This window comes from Podospora anserina, chromosome 1, assembly GCF_000226545.1.
Source record: "Podospora anserina S mat+ genomic DNA chromosome 1, supercontig 4".
NCBI classification, from domain to species: Eukaryota; Fungi; Ascomycota; class Sordariomycetes; order Sordariales; family Podosporaceae; genus Podospora; species Podospora anserina.
Genome location: NW_001914853.1, coordinates 2001148 through 2017196, shown reverse-complemented (window position 1 = coordinate 2017196; position 16049 = coordinate 2001148). Strand labels below are relative to the sequence as shown.

At 54.4% G+C, this 16049-nt stretch overlaps 6 protein-coding genes across 6 annotated transcripts; 3 read left to right on the top strand and 3 right to left on the bottom strand.

The window, feature by feature from the left end:
* Positions 1 to 658: 658 nt before the first annotated feature.
* Positions 659 to 1462, bottom strand: PODANS_1_19850 (uncharacterized protein; the record flags this gene model as incomplete). The annotated part of the gene is made up of 1 exon (XM_001907415.1): positions 659 to 1462. A coding segment is annotated over one exon (804 nt), but the record flags the coding sequence as incomplete, so codon positions are not given.
* Positions 1463 to 2605: 1143 nt separating this feature from the next.
* On the top strand, positions 2606 to 4360 carry PODANS_1_19840 (uncharacterized protein; the record flags this gene model as incomplete). The annotated part of the gene is made up of 1 exon (XM_001907414.1): positions 2606 to 4360. The coding sequence occupies one exon, from the start codon at positions 2606 to 2608 to the stop codon at positions 4358 to 4360; it is 1755 nt and encodes a 584-aa protein (XP_001907449.1).
* A 562-nt stretch (positions 4361 to 4922) lies between these two features.
* On the bottom strand, positions 4923 to 6951 carry PODANS_1_19830 (uncharacterized protein; the record flags this gene model as incomplete). The annotated part of the gene is made up of 5 exons (XM_001907413.1): positions 4923 to 5239; positions 5293 to 5773; positions 5821 to 6284; positions 6342 to 6535; positions 6593 to 6951. 5 exons carry the CDS (start codon positions 6949 to 6951, stop codon positions 4923 to 4925), a joined length of 1815 nt encoding a protein of 604 aa, XP_001907448.1.
* Positions 6952 to 8758: 1807 nt separating this feature from the next.
* Positions 8759 to 9580, bottom strand: PODANS_1_19820 (uncharacterized protein; the record flags this gene model as incomplete). Its single annotated transcript, XM_001907412.1, has 1 exon — positions 8759 to 9580. The coding sequence occupies one exon, from the start codon at positions 9578 to 9580 to the stop codon at positions 8759 to 8761; it is 822 nt and encodes a 273-aa protein (XP_001907447.1).
* An 877-nt stretch (positions 9581 to 10457) lies between these two features.
* PODANS_1_19810 (uncharacterized protein) lies at positions 10458 to 10912 on the top strand (the record flags this gene model as incomplete). Its single annotated transcript, XM_001907411.1, has 2 exons — positions 10458 to 10751; positions 10805 to 10912. Coding segments are annotated over 2 exons (402 nt in total), but the record flags the coding sequence as incomplete, so codon positions are not given.
* Positions 10913 to 13095: 2183 nt separating this feature from the next.
* Positions 13096 to 15876, top strand: PODANS_1_19800 (uncharacterized protein; the record flags this gene model as incomplete). Its single annotated transcript, XM_001907410.1, has 1 exon — positions 13096 to 15876. One exon carries the CDS (start codon positions 13096 to 13098, stop codon positions 15874 to 15876), a length of 2781 nt encoding a protein of 926 aa, XP_001907445.1.
* Positions 15877 to 16049: the final 173 nt, after the last annotated feature.

The following is a 16049-nucleotide window of genomic DNA, read 5'->3' as shown; positions in this document are numbered from 1 at the left end:
CCCCCTCCAAACCGCCCCAGAGTCTTGCCCGCCCCTGACAGCAACATGCACCACACCTTTCTCTGCCATTCTGCCGTTCGGCAGCCTTTGGCTGACAGGACGACAAACCGCCACCTTTTGACACCCACCCACCGTTTTTACCCGCCGTCCAACCCGCCCAATGTATGCCCAGCGGCACATTGACCATTCGGCAATGCAACCCTCCAATGTGATCCAAGCCCGCCCGTTGGCGTCACTCTCATCCAAACATTCGGTCCGCCGTGGTCGACAGAGTGACAAGCGAGAGGCGGCATGGAAGGTGGGCAGTGCGGTGACATCGAGTCGCTTAGTATGACGCAGGTCAAAAAGTTCGTATCGAGGGGAGGAGATAAATTGCCCAGCCTTGGGGCCGTTTTTGGTCAAAGGGTTCAGAAGTAGGTTGGTGGCTCCCGCTTGTCGGGTTGATCGATGGTATCGACCAGAAGGCTTGGTGTGTCCTGTGTAGCTGGTGAGGAGCTTGCGGGGTGAGGCGGCAAGTATAGCATAGCGTCTCTCTAAATCAACGTTAGCGATGCTCTCGGCATGCCCTATAGTTAGAATGTAAACAACACATACCAATATGCGCATTATGTGTCTGAAGCCCATCTGCTCACATTCCCACGTTCTTCTGTACGCTCCCTCAGGCACCCCCCGTCCCCGCCAACCTCCTCACAACCTCCTCCGCCTTCACCGTCCCCGCCAGCCCCAACCCCCCAAGCAACTCCCTCCCCGCCTCCCTGTCCCTCCCATTCTCCCCCACCACCACCAACTTTTCCACCTCCCCATCATCCCCAATCACCAACCTCCCCGTCCTCCCGTCCCCCCACTCAACGCTCACATGCCTAACCTCCGCATCCGCCGGACTGATATCCACCAGTCCACTCTTATCCCCACCATCCCCTCCCCTACCTAACCCAGCAGCCTTCCTCAAATCGGCCACTGTCCCCAACCTGGCATGATACCTCACCACCTCTCTCCTCACTCCCCTGGCAAATTTTCCCAGATCTTGCTTCCTCCTTGTATCATCCTTATCCGGCGAGGGGAGGTATCTCGCTGCTAACCCAGACAGGGGGATACAGCTTGGCACAGTATGTCTGTGCACCCTAAGCCATTTCCTCTGCGGCCCTGGGAGGGATGAGGAAGACGCCCAGGGGCGGTTGAAAAGGACATAGTACGGCCTGAGAAATTTAGCTCTCGAAACAACCTCTATCCTCAGACCGAGGATGGAGCCAGCGTCGACGGCGTTGGGGTCGGGGTCCTGAGCGCGAAAGAGGGTAAGGGTTGCGCAGGTGCGGTAGAGGGTTTGGAGGTGATGGGATTGGTGGAGGGAGGATTGGGAGGTGAGTTTTGGGTCGGATGACAGGAGGGCGAGGGTGGAGGGGCTGGTGAGGAGGGTGGAGGCTTGGAGGGCGAGGGCGGATTTGAGGGTTTTGACTGGGCGATGTTAGTGACGTGGTAACGGGAGAATGGGGGAAGGATTTACTTTTGGATTGAAGGGCGGATATCTCATCGTCGAGGGTTGGAGGTTGAGGTGAGGTTCGTAGTGGGGAGGACATTGTGATGGTGAGTGAGAGGATGAGTGAGAGGATGAGTGAGAGGATGAGTGAGAGGATGAGTGAGAGGATGAGTGAGAGGATGAGTGAGAGGATGAGTGAGAGGATGAGTGAGACGCGTGTTGGGGTCGCGTAGATATTGATCGGAAGTGGAAGCTGAAGAGGACGATATAAATGATATCAGTCACAAGAGGACTAGAGCTGCTGTAAAAGCGAGATTCAATGATTGAGAATCCTTGTTGATTTTTCGAAGATATTTGTTCAGTCAAAAAACTCACTGTTGACAATTGAGTCCAAGACCATGCCATTCATGACCCCTCTCACCAATAATGCTTGGCAACGCCCGCCCCGCCATGGGGCTTCCAGAACTTCAAGAACTTTTGGCTGCCGGACGCTAAACCAAACCGGCTAGCGCCCTTCAACTGCCAACTGAACCTGAACATGGCATTTGGGGAATGCAGTTGCAGCTGCTCAGGCGTTTGGGAGCAGCAGGAAGTCGGTGAGAGTGGGTTTGGTCCTCATTGCGATGCTTGAGGAAAAGATTCTGGAAGAAAATCTGAGGTTTGAAACTTGGCAGTCAAGCCACAGTTAGCTCCCCCGCGATCTGCTGCTGGAAACAGTTAAGCTCCACCGCTTTCAGGGGGTCGCCTCCAGGCTCCGAGCCCCCGGGCCCAGCGTAACGTGGCTTGGCTTGATTTTGGTCCTTGTTGGAGCGCCAGGGGAGCCTTGAGAAGAGGCCAGTTTTGTAAAGAGGCCGTTGGGAGCAACGACAACCTCGGTGCCTCATTTGTCAACTTCGTCTCTCGTTAACCGTTTCCAAACAAGAGGCTAGACCTCAGTATTTTCATCCCTCGATTTCGATCTTGCTGTCACATGAGCCCTTCTGCTCTGCGCGCGTCCTGTCATTGAATCTACACATAACCCACACCAGTCGCTTCCCGACTTTCTGCGCCATCCGCAAAGAATATCACAAGTCTCGAACAGACCCCCCGAATACCATACACACGCCGAAAACAAAAACACTACACGTACATATGGGTGCCAAAGCCCGGCGCGCCAAATCGCCGACGACTCGAAGCGGCTCCCCCGGGTCAGGCAAGGCGAAGACCTCCTCCACGATGAACACAACCGAAGTGATGCGTCGCAACATCCCCCAATCCCAAGACTCCTCCTCCGAAGCCGCCGCCGCCAGCCTCATGGCCCGCGAATCCTTCTCCCTCGACAACGACCCGTCGCCGAAAGACCGTGACGGGAGCAGCCATGGCTTCTTTGATCTGCCGAGACAAGACAGGAGGAACTTTGGTCTCCTCGTCCTCCTATACTTCCTCCAGGGCATCCCCCTCGGCCTGGCCACCGGCTCCGTCCCGTTCCTCCTCAAGAACCACATGTCCTACGGCGAAATCGGCATCTTCAGCTTGGCCTCTTACCCCTATTCCCTCAAGCTCTTCTGGTCCCCCGTCGTCGACGCAGTCTGGTCCCCCAAGGTCGGCCGCCGCAAGTCATGGATCCTCCCCATCCAGCTCCTCTCAGGCATCGGCATGCTCTGGCTCGGCTCTGAAGTCGAAGCCCTCATGGCAACAACAGGCAAACCCGGCGGCCCAACAGTCTGGGGCTTTACAGGATGGTGGTTCTTCCTCGTCCTGATGTGCGCGACTCAAGACATCGCCGTCGACGGCTGGGCCCTCACCCTCCTTTCCCCAGCCAACATCTCCTACGCCTCCACCGCCCAAACCGTCGGCCTGACCGCCGGCCAGTTCATGTCCTACACCGTCTTCCTGGCTTTCAACTCGCCTGACTTTGCCAACCGCTGGATCCGCCCCATCCCCCTCGACCACGGAGTCATGTCTCTCGGAGGCTACCTAACCTTCTGGGGCTGGTCCTACATCCTCGTCACCCTAGGCCTCTTCCTCTTCAAACGAGAAGAGCGCACGAAGAACGAAGACGGCATATTCGACGTCTACTCCTCCATGTGGAAGATCCTCAACCTGAAAAACATTCAGACCATCATTGTCGTCCACCTGATTGCCAAAATCGGCTTCCAGGCCAACGACGCCGTCACCTCCCTCAAGCTCTTGGACAAGGGGTTCGGCACAAGCAACATGGCCCTCACCGTCCTCATCGACTTCCCCTTTGAGATCGGCCTCGGATACTACGCAGGGAAGTGGTCCCAGCAGTTCACCCCCATGCGCCTCTGGTCCTGGGGCTTCGCCGGCCGCCTCGTCGCCGCCCTCGTAGCACAGTTCACCGTCTCGGTGTTTCCCGCCTCTGGCACCGTCACCCCGACTTACCTCCTCATGGTCATCCTCCAACACGTCTTTTCCACATTCACAAACACAATCATGTTCGTCGCCGTCTCGGCCTTCCACGCCAAGATTGCCGACCCGACCATTGGCGGCACGTACATGACACTGCTGGCAACGGTCTGCAACCTGGGCGGGACCTTTCCCAGGTTCTTCATCCTCAGGCTGGTAGATTACTTCACCAGCGCCACTTGTCTGCCGAATAACCTGGACAACTTGACCGCTGCCCAGCGGGAGAAAATTGCCTTGGCGGGCGCGCCCCTGATCAAGGAGCCGTTCTCGTGTGCTGTTCAGGCGGACAAGGAGACGTGTCTGGCCGGAGGGGGGATATGCGAGATGCAGAGGGATGGGTACCATGTTGTCAACATTTTGTGCGTCGCGATAGGCGTCGTCACGTTTGTGCTGTACATCAGACCCAAGGTCTTGCAGCTGCAAGCCCTGCCGTTGAGGGCTTGGAGGTTGGCTTCAGGGTCGCCAGTAAAACACTGAGCAGAGGTGAATTGTTGTTCACATGTAAAAAAATAAAAAAATAAAAAAATAAAATGATGCTAGTTTCAATTTCGAATGAGACTTTGTGCTCACTACCGCCCACCCAAACCGGGAGAACTTTGTCGAAGCAGAAAATACAGGAAATGTCATCTTGGCAATCGACCTTGCCATGCTATGAACCTGAGTATGAAAATAGTACACTGATCAAGTGCAAGATGCCACCAAGGTTGTTAATATCTACCTCCCATGTTGATGATGCCGAGGGGCATCAACCAGCCTTGGTGGAAGTCCTGTCGGTGGGAGGGCCAGAAACGCTTCTTCTCATCACCAAATCACAGATCACATCACAAGAGACCAGGCAGATCACTGAAAACAGTTAGTTCTCTTTGTTGGTTAAGCATATCGCAACAGCTATGCTAAGGTATCATCCCATCCCAAGTTGTCGGTCATATGAGCAGAAATTTCCAGGTAGACTTCCGAACCCATCCGACAAACCTCCAAGATTATTACCCCAGGCAAAATCAATCAAAAAAAAAAGAACAAATGTGAAGTCATCCCTGATTTACCAACCAGAATCCTTCTCGGCGGCCGGCTGGGCAACCGGAGCAGCATCACCGGCGCCCCAGGGGTCGTCACCGCCATCACCACCATCGTTGGCATCACCGCCAAAGTTGTCCGCAGCGTTTTCGGTCTCATCGAAGTCTGAATCAGCTTCGAATCGGAGATGGGCGACATCCTCCGGGATGTAGCCAGCCAAGAAATCCGGGATCTCCTGGCCGGTCTCGAGAAGGGTACGGGTAAGCACGGAGGCAATGGGCTCATCGCGCTCGGTGAAGAAAGACGAGGCCATGCCACGATGGCCGATTCGACCAGTGCGACCTAGAAATGGTTAGCAACATGCAAGGTGCTCAGGATCACGGTTGTCAGCATACCGATGCGATGAGTGTACTCCTCAATGCCACCGTAGTCCATCGAGGGGAGATCGTAATTGATGACGTGCATTACATTGCGCACGTCGATGCCACGAGCAGTGACACCAGTGGTGATCAGAATGGGAGCCAACCCGCTGCGGAAACCACGCAATGCAGCCTCACGCTCCTTTTGGGTGCGGTCGGCGTGCATCGATGTGCAGGGAAACTTCAAATTGTAGAGGAAGTCATCCAACTCGTCAGCAGTCCGCTTGCTGTTGACGAAAATGATGGTGCGAGTGGGAGGCAAAGACTCCAAAAGATCGATGAGAGCCGACTTCTTATTGAAAGGAGCCGTCTCGTAAACCACCTGCTTGATGTTCCGGTGGGTGCTACCGGCACGACCGACGCGCAGACGGACATGAGTCTCGGCCAGATGGTTCTTGGCCAAGTCCCGGAATTGCTTGGGGAAAGTGGCCGAGAACAACATGTATCTCACATTCCCCTCCTCGATCTCTGTTCACGAGTTAGACACATAATCTTGTTTCCAACTCGTTGGATGGGAAGTAACTCACCGCCACCAGACATGATCGTGTCGAAGTCACCCTTCCAGTCATCGTGAAGCATCTCATCAGCCTCGTCAAGGACCATGTAACGAACACGGCGGAGGGTCAAGAGTCTGGTATCGTCCATGAAGTCGATCAGACGACCGGGAGACGCAATGAGAACGTCGCAGCCCTTTTGGAGCTGGGCGCGCTGCTCACTGGAAGGACCGCCACCGTAAATGACGCAAGGGCGAAGCATGGTGCGGTAGCAAAACTTCCGGGCTTCGGTGAAGACTTGAACAGCCAGCTCACGGCTGGGGCAGACGATGACAACGAGGGGCTCAGCGCGGACAGCCTGGTCAACACCCTCGCGGAAGGCGGCGGGATTGGGACGCGTAGCGGCCAACTTCTTAGCCTTGCCCATCAACTGATTCAGGATGGGAATCAGATAGGCGGCAGTCTTGCCGGAACCTGTACAAGACGGTCAGTCAATCTGTCTTCAGAAACACAGAGTAAGAGGATAGTTACCTGTCTGGGCGACAGCGACCACGTCATAGCCCATCTTGATGGCAGGCAGGCAGTAACGCTGAATGGGAGTCGGGGTCTCATAACCAGCAAGCTTAACGTTGTTCAGCATAGCAGGATGGAGACCAGCGGTCTCAAAGCTGGCAATGGGGTCGACGCGAGCAGGGCCCTCCTGGTAGACCTCGAGTTCAGCAATGCTACATGAAAGTCAGCTTGGCGATGTGAGAGGTGAGGAAAGAGTCGAAAAACCTTACTTGGAAAAGTCGACGCCCTGCTTCTTGCGAGTCTCGGGTTCGCCGAAAAGCTGGATCTCGAGAGCAGGATGCTCAGGGCCAACATCACCAATCTCGCCGTCGAACTCGTAGACGGCAGCATTGTGCTCCCAGTCGTGGTGTCCCTCATCACCAAACTCGTTGTAGTTGTAAGGGACCTGCTGGGTCCACTGAGAGCCGGCCTCGCTGTAGACCTTTTTTGCGGGCTTGGGCTTGGGCTTGGGCTTGGTCTCACCGTCACCATTAAGGTCGGGGACGGCGGCGGCAAGATCGCCCGTGGCGAAGGAGTTGACAACCTCGTTGGAGGTCGTCTGGTCGTTCTTGTTGTCCCAATCAGACATGGCGATGGCGATTGAGAGTGGTAGACCGACGAGGTTCTGACAAAACAATTAGAGAAGGACAGGCATTGAAGGTGAGGACCAAAGAAAGGTCTTCGAAGAGAGTGAGGGTGGGAGAAGAAGAGATAGGGATGAGAAATGAGAGGAGAGAGCGGGGAAATATTTGAAGGTGGAAGGCAGACAACAGTGGGAGGCGGTCAGGCCGGGAGGGGAAAAGGGTAATAGGTAGGGCAGAGGGCAGAGGGCAGAAGGGAGAAGAACCCAAGTCCTACGTGGAAGAAGGTGGGCAGTGGGAAGGTGAAAGGACGGAAAGGCAACAAGGAATCCAGGCGATCAAGGTGCTTGAGGCTGGTTTGAGGGGAAGGAACGCCTCTTATATGACGTGTATGGTGAGGTTACCCTGTGGTGTTGAGGAAGGAACGAAAGGACCGACCATCCTGGCTGAAGTGGAATAGGTTTGAAGGTGCGGGAAACGGGTGCTAACCCTGGCAGCAGCGACAGGTCGTTCCTGCCGGACTTCCCAAGGACAAGAATATGACTGACCCTGGCGTGACTAAAAGTCGTTGACACTGGTCGAGGGAGTTAAAGGGCAGTGCAGTCTCTAGAGTGATGACGTCCTCGGCGTTATTGCCAACAGAAGACTGACAGACTGGCTGTGGTGAGGAAGAGGGAGGGAGAGGACAAGGTGAGGAGAGGAAAGCTGATGTGGTGGTGAGAATGAGATGTACTTACTGTGGGTTGACAGTCTTGTCTGATAGATACTGGAGAAGTGGTGGTGTGAAGTTCTGTCTTTAAACAGGCCTGTCGGAGGATGGTGGTTGTGTGGTGAAGGAAGAAAGATCTGGGAGAGGGCAACGTGACCAGGAATTTATACCCAGACAGTTGAGAAATGCCGGCAAACAGCAGTGATGGCCCGCTTATAGTGACCGTGGCTCTCTGAGAAGGAACTGGCACGTTCCGGATAGGTTCGGATTTTTTATGTGCCTTTATTACGGGACCCTATGACGGGGCCGGCGGCAGATTAGGGCTTGATGGGCTGGTTGTTGAAGACCGGCGTTTGGCGCTGAAGATTCTTTGTTTGGGGCCGGAACTCAATAGAACAAGGTCAACGACGGCGACGTTGGTGATGTGTACCTGCTCCGGCTGGGTCCGCTTCCAAGTCTCGGCGGCAATGGTGCGAAGTCACGGCAGCATTTGGAGATTCTAATCTTCTTTATTGTGGCCTGAGCCGGAATCTGGTGGTATTCTATGGTGGCCAACAGATTTGTTATACACACCTCGTTTGGGCTTGAGGATATGCAATCAAGGGATGGGAACGGATAGGCTCAGGGGTCTCAGGAGTTGTGCGTTGCGATGGAGCTCTAGGTATGTTTCCTATGTTGCTGCAAGCATGTTTTGGTTCATAACGACAGGCAGCACCTCAGAACATGGCTCGCGGGTTGTTTGGCATCGAAACGAATGCTTGTCCCACCACTAACTGCATTGTTCATCCAAACTGTACAGTTCCCAGTCAACAGAACCCGCTGCCCTCCATGCCCCAAGGAAGGCACATAACCTGTTCTATGGCACGGGAAAGCAGAGGACCGGCCAGCCGCAGCCTGCAGCGATAAAGAGGCAGGAGGTGAGGTAGAGAGAAAGCAGACACGCATCTGGTTGAAAATGCCAGAAGAAACAACAGCCCTGATATAAAGTGACTTAGCAGCGAAAGCCCAAGCAAACAAAAAAAAGCAGGGTCGCCGCTTAGATCCCATGCCGTACTCCGTAAGTCAAAAGGAATCCGAAAACATCAAAGAACAAACTCCACAAAATGCTAATTTTCAGATCCAGATTCAGGACCATCAAACCCGCCATTCAAGGCTCTCCCCAGCGCAGCTGCAGCCCTCCCAACCGTTCCCCCCTCCTTCCTGGCACCCTCCATACCAGTCGCGATGGTGGCTCTCCATCTGGCATCGAAAACACGCTGCCGCGACCCACGATCGAGATACATTTCGTTTTCCTCGTCTCGCGGTATCCCGAAAAGGTTGAGATATGCAAAGGGATTTGGTGTGGTTGGCAGGCGATATATGCTGTCCCAGTAAGCCGCAGATTGGACAGGAATCGGAGCTTCAGGCTTGAAGCCGACTTCGAGAAACCTGGCGAGAGCTTGGATCTGTCTCGCCTGAGCTTCAGGGCCCTTCTTAGTACCCAGAGTGGCTTTGGATGCCGTCGTCCAGCCTTTGCTGGTCATGGCTGAGCCAACACTGGGATTCCACCCGAGCATGGAGCTGAAGCTGTTGATTGTTTTCAACCAGCCTCCTGAACAAGAAACCACTTCATCCCCTGCCACATCGAGAAGCCAATCCAGGACGGCGAGCGTGTCTGTGCGAATATCTGGTGAAAGATGGGTCATGCCCCCGCGGATGTACATGAGAATCTTCTCCACATGCGCCCCAACCTCTGATGGCGGCAATGCTCGGAACAGCTTCAGAAGCTGGGCGCGTACCGACGTTGACGCATCTGATAACAGCGGAAGCAGCTTGCTCAGGACTCCTGACGTCCCAACTGGATTGTTTGGCGGGGTTGATGATATTTGGTTGGTGATGTAGGCGACGGCTTCGCGCCGTTGGGTATCAGACTTCGCCGAGATACACATTGATAGATTCTGCTTGAATTGTTCGGCCGAGTCTATGCCGTCCGATGTGAGGGCTCCTTGATTGATGTGAATGGCTACGGTGTATTAGCACATGTATGGTAGATCTGGGAACGTGGAGAGATGTACATTTTGATTTGAAGCTGGTGTCTGTGAAATTGGCCGCCTTCGCCTTTTCCCTTCCCACTTTCAACTTGGCTTTCTAGGATGCATCAATCAGTTTGTGTTCCTGCGACTGAAACGACTTGCGATATCGTACATTGAAGTCCCTCTTCTTCTCCCTTTTCTTTCTCATACTCGAACCCATCTTGACGTCTTAAGGTGATGGACGACCCTCAAAATTCTCAATATATCAAGTGGCTGGCGCAAACAGCGACGATGTCGATGTGAACGTTGAGATAAGGTAGGGTCGACTGGAAATTTTAGCGGTGAAGCCGGGCAGAATGGTCCGCCCTTCGTTGACAAGCTGTCGCCAATGCGGGGGGCCCACTCCCAGCTGGAGCACAGACTCTTTCCGCAGGCAGGGGGTGTGTGGGGCCAAGACCACAGTGGGTCGTCCTGGGGTTGATCGCTGAGAGCTGGCATTTGATGATATGGAGAAGCTTCGGATTCACGTCCACAGTATCCAGATTCAAAGCAAACAAGGAACTGAAAGAGCGCTCGGCAGCTTCATGGATACACTCATTTTATCCTGATCTGATTTCATGAAACATAACTCTACGCGCAAGACAAACACTCTGTGTCTCACCGCTCCCCGTCACGACATTGCTCCGTCATAAAAACAATGGCAGACCACTCGGAAATGGTATGTTGTGTTGCCCAGTCACTTGATGGCATCCAAGATGGCGACCTTTTACCAATCTGACAGAGGACTGGATAGACGGATTTTGAATACATCAGCAAGAACTTTGACCGTTTACTGGGCAAACCGGGTGTCAAGGCAATTCTAGTCCTTGACCGCGAGACGGGCAATGTGTTGAAGACAGGCGGAAACACGGATTTATTCCGCAAGGAGAGCTCCGAATCTTCAAAGCCATCGATTTCCAATGATGCACCAAGCGACGGAGCGGCCGAACCTTCAACTGCTGATAGGGAGGGCGTGGTCGAGCTTGCAACCCTTGTTTGGAATTATGTCGACGTAACAGAACAGTTCGTGCAAGACCTGAATAAGGAGGTGGGTTTTGAGATGCTGTTGGGATTTTGCGCTTGAAGCTGATGTTTCTGTAGGATACAGCTCGACTGCAAAGGCTGCGTACCGCCACTCAAGAACTTGTCATCATCACGGACCCCAAGTTCATACTGGCTGTCGCTCATGACAAGCCAAATAGCGGCTGAACAATGAGGAAGCGGGCGAGGAGGGCTGGCTGGTTTGCATCCGGCATTCTGAACATGAATACGGTTCATTCAAACATGGCAGCAGGAGTTGAGGTTATTGGCGTTTACTGAAAACTTGAAATGATACCCCGAGATTACCCTCCCATCGAGGCGGCTGATAATACGTTAAAACTTCCACCGCGGTGACGAACAATCTTAGCAGTTGTGTCAAAGTTAGTACGACACCGCTCAATTCGGACAAAAACCGACGGAATCACCCGTATGCTATTCCTGCTCACCCATTCAACGAGAGAGAATCGACGGTGAACCCAAGGGCTACGGATCAAAACCAGCAAATCAGATGTCGCCGTTGACACGTGTAAGTTCCAGGCTGGTTCAGTCAGCCACGACGAAACACACTAGACCTCGCCTGAGGTCATTCATGGAATATCAAAAGCTGGTACTAGGGTTTCGAACTCTCAAACAATGCGCATAACTCCCGCGATCCTTGATCCTAATACACCGTGTACAATGTATCTTGGGTGTTTTGGGAGCGTGGGGAGAGTGGGGAGGGGTTCGCCCATCGTAATAACCATAGCAGAATAATGCAGCAAGTTGCGAATCGAAGCAGAGACCTGCCTCTTTGGGTCCGCGATTGGCTTCCTTGTTTCCAACTCATCGCTTGGGTTCCGCGTGGAAGGGCGGCTTGATGATATAACTGACGGACATTAGACCCAGGTTCTTGTATCTCGCTCCCACGCTCCGTGACGTCCGTTTTCGGCCCATCTCAAACAGGTTGTTATCTACCGTCTCAAGGTTTCTACTGCCTTGATATTTGATCTCCTGGTCATCCTGGGTCCCCTCTTTTCCTGTGATCGACTCGGGATTTTTCTTTTATGAACTCTTTCCAATGTGTCCTGCGAGTAGCCGTCTGGCCGCCACAAGCACAAGCACCACAGACACGACGGCCGGCATGAGTTGGGTTGGCTGCAGTATTGGATGAAACCTGACCACACCGGGGAGTACAGACCCAAGAAGCGGGCACGACACTGCGAGGACACTGCGAGGACACTGCGAGCACATATTACATACTCCGCACCATGCCTTCGTTCTCGATATTGCGAAGATCGCCAAAGGGCCACAAGAGGGGTGATCCCCCAGTGCAAGACGACGCCAAGACCTCGTCAACGCCAGAGGAAAGCGACGTCAGCAGCCCCTCACCATCCGCTGCAAGTCGCATCAACAGCACAACAAGCTCGACCCCCGAACCCGAAGCATCCAAGCCGTCAGACGTCAACAATAGAGACGGCAGGAAAGAACGGCGGGGCTTCAATAGAGACCTGTTGCACGACCTTCGAAGCCGACTCGTGGGAAAGCAGCCACCAGCACCATCAGAGTTGACCCCTCAGCGGGGAAGATGGCCCCCAAGACGAGGCACAGCGGTAGAGGTAAGCAAGCCCCGACCCAGACCTCCGCCCTTCCCCAGATTTTCCCTATTGATTGCCGGTCTGGGGAAACCTGCACTGTTGGGTAATCGATAGCCGTTGGGTGTGTCTCTTACCCCTCATTTCCATTGTCTTGTTTGCTCTGGCCAAATGGCAGAAAACAATGGGAAAAAGGGAAAAAGGGAACAAGGCAGTCAGTCAATTAGCTGCCCGCCGAGCGTCCAGTGCAAACACTTGGTTCCAGGTTGTTCTGAAGAGGTGACAACCCGAATGGCCTCTTTCCTGCAGCTTGGAGAATCTGGAAAGCCAAGCCACCGACGGAGGGGTGCCCCTAGGGTTGCTAGTAGAGAACAGCTCGAAGTGTCGTCACCCCTGAGGGACACCGCGTGACCTCGACGTCTTCCCGAGACTGGTTCCTGCGCCAATCGTACGAGGGCAGACTGGGGACCTTGCGGGACTCCAGACAACCTCAACCACCTCAACAAAGACTTTTGGATAGTTTCCAGACTCCTTCTAACGATACATTTGTCCTTCTTCATGACCATACTTGGAAGCAATGAGTGTTCCTGGCTGACCAATTCGTGATACACAACCCAGCCCTTGGAGACATCGGTACGGTCCACACCACTTTCACCCCTCTCGCCGCTGTCCCCGCGCTCCCCCATCAACCCGAACAAGCCGCTCCCCTCACCACCTCCGCCTGGTAGCGAACAGGCCCGGTTTCCACCCCCAAAGCCAACCCTCAAGATCGCCCGCATCATGGCCACCCTCACAGACTCGGAGGTTGAGAAGCTCTTCTCGGGAGCACCTCAGTACTTTGCCCGCTCCGAGGGCCACTACACCGGCGCACCTCACCCCTCGGTTGCCTTTCCCTGGGACGAGTCTCTCGAGATCAGGGATCTCACAGACCACACGCAGATCGAAGACAAGGCCTGGGGCTGCGTCACGGCTTGGCCTCACATCACCCGCGATGTCCACGCCGACCGGTCCACCGCCCAGCGGGCCTCGGAGCAGAAACGCCGAGCTCACTTTTACCCCCGCTGCCGCGAGCGGCCGAACATGCTGAGCATGTTTGGGCTGGAAAAGGGCAGCCTGGGATACCAAGCCGCACTGGAGCTGTCGGTAGCAGACGCGCTCCAGGAAGAGCAATGGGGGTTTGAGAGCATTGGCACGAGGACCCCGGCGGTGATTGAGCAGAGGCAAAAGATGCTGACGTCCAAGGACGGGCTGAGACATATTGAGGAGAGTCTGATCATGGAGCAGCTGATCAAGAATGGGGCGAGGTATACGGAGAAGCACTTGCGGGAGAAGAGGGTTTCGAGCGAACTTTACAATGAGTTGTTCCTCCAGATTCTCCACCCGCCGACGAAGGTGCTGGACCACCGGGATCCGTACAGTCTTGCCGTGCAGATTTCGGCCTTGGTCAAGGTGCTGGCGGCCCCGAACATGTGGATTGATTTCTCGCACGTGGAGTGGAGAATCAGGTTGGGACAGCTGCTGTGGGGGAATGATTTGGGGGATGAGGTGGATGATGGGGCTTCGATCGGGACGGGAGATTCGTCGGGCGACATCTTTGAGGAGAGGTATTGGTTGCTGATGCAGATCTTGCTGGCTTGTGAGTTGCTCATCAGGTTGGATGCAATCACGGAGGGAGACGAGTTGGGAGTGGAGAGTATTCGACCGGCGGAGATTTTGCGGTTCGAGAGAGATGCGAACAAGTCGGTGAAGTGGTCGCTCATCCTTGCAAGAGCTTGGTTGGAAAACATCGAGGTCGTCAAGACAGAGGGCGCGGAGAGGTCATCAGATGAGAAGCCTTCTTCTGGGTGGTTGGCTTCGTTGACCAAACGCATGTCTCTGTCTCGCGAACACGGGCATGGACATGGACATGGCCATAAAAATCATCACCATGATCCGGCCTATCTCATCAGAGGAAAGCACGTGCAGCGTCAGCTTAAGGGCCTGGAGCATTTTGCCAGGAGATTGTGGTGGCCGGATGAGAAGTCCTATGTCTCGACAATCTCTGACAACTGCCGCGCCGTGGTGGAAGGCACTCCGTTGACCACACCCCTCGCCAGTCCGAGCAGCCGAGCCGACAGTCAACGCTCGTCGTATTTTACGGTCCCTAGACCCAATTCGAAGTCTCGTCGGGCGGCATCCAGACGAAGAAAGATCTCGGCTGCACTGCACTCTTCTGGCTGGCTTTCCAAGAGCTATGTGTCCGGCCTGATGTTGCCCGGGGAAGGACTGTGCCATTTCTTGATGGCAACTCTGCTGGAGAACGACCCAGAAGCCATGGCGAGGCTGGGCCCCATGGCAAACCTCTGTGCTGGGTTCGTCTACTCTGGCAAGAGCTTCTGGAGCACTGCTTGCATCGTCGGCCGTGTGCTCGCTGCAGGCAAGGGTGCCGTAGAATGCATGGGATGGATTTCGAGTGACGTCACACCTCTTGGGCTTGGAGACGGCTGGGTCAACATCGAAGTCGAAGAGACTGCCGAAGACGCCCTCCATGTCGACAAGAAGGCTCGCCTCTGGGGCAAGCGCGCCATTGAAAACGAATCCAACGTTCTCGGTGACGCCGACCCTTCTTCTGTTCTGCCGGCGGACTTTATCATTCCATTTGAAAACATTTACCGGGACAGGGTCCCGCCTATGATTCACATCGGCTTCGAGGCATTGCAGCTTTGCGCGCCGGCCGATTCGGTGCACACCACACCTAGTGAGAGCAACGGAGTAACACCGGTTTCAGAAGTCAGCAGCCGGCCTCCCGAGATTCACACCTATCCGGCGGCCATTAGCTTTACGGTTACGGATATGGACACGGAGGAGGTGACCGAGCACACCTTCTCGCTGGCGAAGGATATCAACTTTGTGACTGCACACCCGTGTGTGCCGTCGCAGCACGTCAAGATTATGAAGTCGCCAAGCAGCCCGACTATTCGGCAGGTGGATTTGAATGGTGATGGTAGTGGTAAGGCTGCTACTGTTCTTGGTAGGTTTCTCTGTCTGTCACTCCTATCGTTGGTAACTAACAATACGGCAGGCCATCCCCTTCACAAGTACTTCGCATACACTGCGCTCCATCTCTCGGACCTGCTATTCTCCAAGAAAGACTTTACACTTGAAGCTCTGCTGGGTGACTACTCCAACGCCCCTCACAAACCAAGCCAGACACCTGCTTCGTCCTCCCCTCCTGCGGCAAAATTCCTCGTGGTAGACTGCATCACTGGCTTTCAGCCCCAACCTCAAGAACACGAGATCCCTCTGTCACCGGTTATCAGCCGGTCAGACAGCTACAGCATGAACTCCCCTCTCTCCCCAGTTGGAGGTACTTTTGAGGGAAAGCTGGAGAGCGCCTCGAAGAAGATGCACAGCGAGAGTAGAAGACGGCAATTCGGCAGTGACATGGAGATGTTGGCTCGGGCGGTGTGTGCAGAGAGGGGGTGGAATGTGGTTGTTAGTCGGAGAAGAAGAGGCTGTCTGGCATGCGCGATTAGGGAGGCGGGAGCGTTGGGTTGGAAGGTGATTTTGAGAGTGGACTGAAGATGGGCTAATGACTATTGATGACATGCTACGGTTTGGAGAAGAGTGTAGGAAGAAGAAGGGTAACACTTGACCACTTTAAAACATATCGAGTTTAATTATCAGTCGGGGTTTTGGGGAGGGAGTTTCTATGAGTCTATTATTTAGGTTTTATAGGATTGAACATGATGGTG